At 64.0% G+C, this 4682-nt stretch overlaps 1 protein-coding gene across 1 annotated transcript; it reads left to right on the top strand.

The window, feature by feature from the left end:
• Window positions 1-2355: 2355 nt before the first annotated feature.
• FBXO39 (F-box protein 39) lies at window positions 2356-4682 on the top strand. Its single transcript, XM_030294953.1, has 3 exons — window positions 2356-3381; window positions 4195-4371; window positions 4554-4682. The coding sequence occupies exons 1-3, from the start codon at window positions 2356-2358 to the stop codon at window positions 4680-4682; spliced, it is 1332 nt and encodes a 443-aa protein (XP_030150813.1).

The following is a 4682-nucleotide window of genomic DNA, read 5'->3' as shown; positions in this document are numbered from 1 at the left end:
GTGGGTTCCGATCCCTTCCCGCTCTCTGCGGGCGTTCGCGGGGAGACTTTCCCAAGTTGCAACACCTCTGTTTCCCCACCTGCAAACTGGGTGTGTTCACCGCGCCCAGCAGGGACCTCCCCCAGAAGCGCCTTGGCCTCCACTTACCAGGCGCAAACGCGGTATAGCCTCTGATACGCACCGGGCACCTGCACGGATCAGCTCATTTAATCCTCCCGCCGCTAAGACAGAGGCGCCACTATTATCCCTGGTTTTCAGATGTGGAGACTGAGGCACAGAGAAAATTAACTTGCCCGAGGTCATCCCTAGCAACTGATGGAACCAGGACCCGACCTCTGAGCTCCACCGCCTGCGGCTGGCCAGGTCGTTTAGGAGGGGAGGATGTGCCCAGTACCGACTGTGGCTTTTGGCTTTCCCAGCCCGCGGATCGGTTCTGCCCGCACCACCCCGCGGTTCCGTGTCTGAGAGCTCCTGCGCCCAGTGACTGCTAGGGCAAAGGCTTTTGCTCAGCTCTGGGAGTGGCTTGGCCTCTCTCACGCGCCTAGCTCCAAGCAAAGCGCTGGGGACCCAGTTCTGTGAACAAAGAGACGACCCTCTCTCTTCCTTTGTTCAGTGTGCAAGTGCGACTCACAAGAATGAGGCCGTCCCTGGTCTCAAGGGGTGTGTGAGTCCCGTGGGAGACAGGCTGGGACGAGGATCTCGTCAGGGACGGACACGGGAGAGAGGGGAACCCTGGACGGGGCCAGGCCGCTGCCAAATCCCGCGTGCAGGTCTGCCTGGATCCGGAGGTGGGGGAGGGCGCCGGGCCCCAGAGGACCCAGCAGAACCAGCCTCCCACACGTCACCACCGTCGGGGGCGCCCGGGGGTCCGTCACAGGGAGAGCCGAGAGGAGAGCGGCACGGACGCCCACCACGGTTGCACGCAGATCCTTGATGCAGCGGGGGACAGGCACGGAGAGCAAGTGAGCGACGCTCACGAGCTCACGCGCAGACACATGTCCGTCCCGCATTGAGAAATGCGATTAACGCGTCCCTCGGCTCCTGAGGGCTGTGTGACCACAGGCAGGCGCCCTCACCCCTCTGGGGCTCAGTTTCCATCTGTAAAGACATACTTCCCAGAGCTCCTCCGGCCCTGCGGTTTCGTGAGCCGTGAGGATAATCTCGGACCACTTGGTCAAGTGGCCGGCAGAAGCGTTCCGGGGCCACAGGGCCGCCAGCTTGAAGAGCGGGGCCTCTGGGAGAGACAGGGAGAGGGAAAGAGGAGAAGTTTCAGGCCAGGGAAACGTGGAAATCAAACCGTCAGGAAACCTCAGCAGATGGCCCCTGTAGAAAGTCCCAGGGCCCAGCACCCCAGGTGGGCGGTGGCCGGGCCCTCCCGGGGCCTCCCTAGCTTCGCAGAGGTCTCGCCTGCAGCCCGGCTGCCAGGTCGTCCCCACTTCTACGTTCCCAGTCACCGTGTCCCGCAAAGAACGCGTAAACCCACGCATCCCCGCGGTCCCGCTGCGCTAGCCCCAGGCTCGGAGCCCAAAGTGTGCTCTGGCCACTCATCCTCCCCCTCCCTGGAGGGTCCTTTCTAACGTCAGACTGACAACACCTGTGGGCGCAGGATCCTTGGCCCTTGCCCGGCCCCAGCGGCCTCATGGGAGGCTCTCCGCCCGTGACCCTTGATGTGCCGCTAAGCCTTTGAATGCAAACACCCCCATCGGCAATTCGGTGCCAAGAAGCCAGGGTCCCCGTCCCCAGAAGGGGACCCGGCATGTCGGAATTCCAGTCTTGGCCCCTAGGACGCAGCCTCTGTCTGCATCGCTCCGGGGCCCCTTGACCCGGCACCTCCCCCCTGTTCCGGCTCCAACCCCCACCCCCACAAGTGAAGTGACAATTTTTAGTTCCCCGCACGTGAACAGATCCCATTCGTTCCCAGTTCTGTGGCTTTGCGCCACGGTGCCCCTCTGCCCAGAGTGCGTCCGCTCTCCTCCAGCACCGCCAGGCCGACCTGGGCTGCCTCGCGGCTCCCACGCAGCCCGTGAAGCCCCTCCCAGATGCCGCCTCCTCTGAACAGCCCTGTCCCCAGGCTTCTCACTCCTGGGACTGTGCTGGGCGCGGGTCCCGGTGTGCGTGTGTCTGAGAGACCCCGACGGCCTGGGTCTCTGCGGGCCTTCAGGGCGAGGCTCACCCCTCACGGAAGGGCTGCACGTGCGGCCGGGCTGCGAGTTCGTTCAAGGGGGTCTGGTTTCTGTTCGGCAGGTCACGGTGCTTCCTTTTTCCTCCCCACAGAAGACGAGCGGTCGCTTTTGTTTCCTCGTTTTTGGGAGCCCCTGCCTACCGCACGGCTGCTCTGGACACCCCGGCTCCTCGATGGACGAAGAAAGCCAATCCATCCAGCCCCGAGGCCAGAGCTGCTGGGCCGCCCTGCCCGACGTGTGCCTGCGTCGCGTGTTCTGGTGGCTGGGAGACAGGGACAGGTCCCGGGCCGCCCTCGTCTGCAGAAAGTGGAACCAGATGATGTACTCGGCTGACCTCTGGCGGCACAGGACCATCACGTTCAGCGGGAGACCCTCCAGGGTGCACGCGTCCGAGTTCGAGTCGGCTCTCTGGTACGTGAAGAAATTTGGCCGCTATCTGGAGCACCTGGAGATCAAGTTTCTGAACCCTTACAATGCCGTGCTCACCAAGAAGTTCCAGGTCACCATGCGAGGCCTCCTGTCCTGTCTGGGCAAGGACAACCACCGCCTGAAGTCGCTGTCCGTGCAGCACCTGGAGCTGGACCGTCCCGTCTGGAGGAACGGCATCCGCGGCTCGCTCATCAAGAGCCTGAGCTGCTTCTTGAGGAAAGCGGGAAGGCAGCTGGATCACCTCAGCCTGAAAGGGGCCAGGCTGACCGTGGAGCAGGGCTGCGCCGTGCTCGGCTCCCTGAGCTGCTCACGGGGCGAGAGCCTGGTGTCCCAGCTCAACATCGAGGACTACTTCAGCCGCCACCTGGCCGTCTACAGCAGCCCCCAGTTCAGCAAGACCATGGCCACGTTCCGCAGCCTGGTGTCCCTGAGCCTCAACTACAACTGCATCTCGGACGAGCTGCTGGACGGCCTGTGCGAGAACAACGCCAGGACCCTCTGGACCATAAACATCAAGTGCCACGTCCACGACCCCCACGGCCAGGTCATCTGGGGCATGTCCTGGGCCAGGCTGGCCAGGCGCGCCTCCAACCTCAAGGTGAACTTCTTCTTCGAGCGGGTCATGAAGCACGAGCGCCTGGCCCGGGTCCTCCTGCAGGAGATCCCCGTTCGGGGCCTCAGTCTGAGAAGCTGCTACTTCAGCGACCCGGACTGGTCCATGAGGCCCACGCTGACGGATCTCCTGCCCACCTTCCGGCACACGCTGCAGGTAGGGGGGCCGAGGGCCAGGAGGCTCCCCCAGGGCAGAGGCCTCTCCTCTACTGCCTGCTCCCGGCCGGGCCTGTGCCCACTCAGACCGACGCTCGGGCTATGTTCCCGGACTTTGCGTCCCCCCACCCCCACCCCCCGCCCCTGCCCCGGCGTCACAGCGGGTGACAGCTACTGCTCACCTGTGCACACGCAGCATGAGGCATTTTTGGGTGGGCTACCCGCCAGGGGAAGCCCTCTGTGCCCTCTCGGAGCCTCTCCAGGTTGAGGGCGGGTCTGAGGCCGCTTCCTCCCGGCACCGGGTCCCAGCAGCACACGGGAGTCTGACTCCAGACCAGACCCACCAAGTCACTGAGGAGCCCAGGGGCGTGCGCGGCCCTCTCCCCTGGCCGCTTCCCCATCTGTAAAATCGGGGTCGTTGTGTCCCTCCAAGGACCTCCAGGGAGGCTGGGACGATTGAGGTCAACTGATACAAATACCACCACCAACGAGGGCCTCTGAGTGCCAATAACTCATTTGAAGCCTGCCTGTTACAGTCCTTCCGTGAGGGGGGGGGGGGTGAGTGGCCGTCCGGTGGCCCGGCCGGGAGGCTGAGGGGCTGGGACCAGCGACTCGGGCTCTGAGCTCCAAATGCCTCTTGCAGATTGGGTGAAATCACCCACACGTCCCGTCTGTTACCTGTGGCCCTGGGGCCACCGTGGTCGTCTGACCCACAGCCGGGCCGCAGGCGTGTTGTGGGAGGACCCGGCCGGTGCCCAGCATCTCTGCCCACTGCACCCCCCCCCACCCCATCTCCCCTTCGCTGCCTTTCCAGAAACTGACGTTTGAGTTCAACAACAACCACGAGTCCCTGGACGAGGAACTGTGCTTCCTCGTCTCATCCTGCAGGAAGCTGTTCTACTTCAAAATCTGGGCTTTCCTGGACGTCAGGTTCGTGGAGCGGATCCTGAAGAGCCAGGAGGAAGGGCAGTGTTCCCTGCGCACTCTCAAGGTGGGGCCCTGGGTCTGTCTCCGGCGGTACCTGCGCGGGAGGGGGCCCAGAGCCCCCTCTCCCCAGCAGCTGGCTTTGGGCTGTGCCCGGCGATGCCCAACCGTGCGTGCCCGAGGCTGGGGCCAGCGTGGGGCCGGCCTGGCGCAGTCACGGTGCGCGTGTCGTGTTTCTGTGCTGCGCAGGTGCGAATTTACACGAACAGGTACGAGACCAACGACGAGGACAGGACGCTGCGTGAGATCCACCGGAAGTACAGGAAACTCATCGACTCCGAGCTCAACTATTTCGTCATCGCTTACCCCATGATGTAG

Source organism: Lynx canadensis, chromosome E1, assembly GCF_007474595.2.
Source record: "Lynx canadensis isolate LIC74 chromosome E1, mLynCan4.pri.v2, whole genome shotgun sequence".
NCBI lineage: Eukaryota > Metazoa > Chordata > Mammalia > Carnivora > Felidae > Lynx > Lynx canadensis.
Note: the sequence above shows the minus strand (reverse complement) of the source record. Positions and strands in the feature narration are given on the sequence as shown.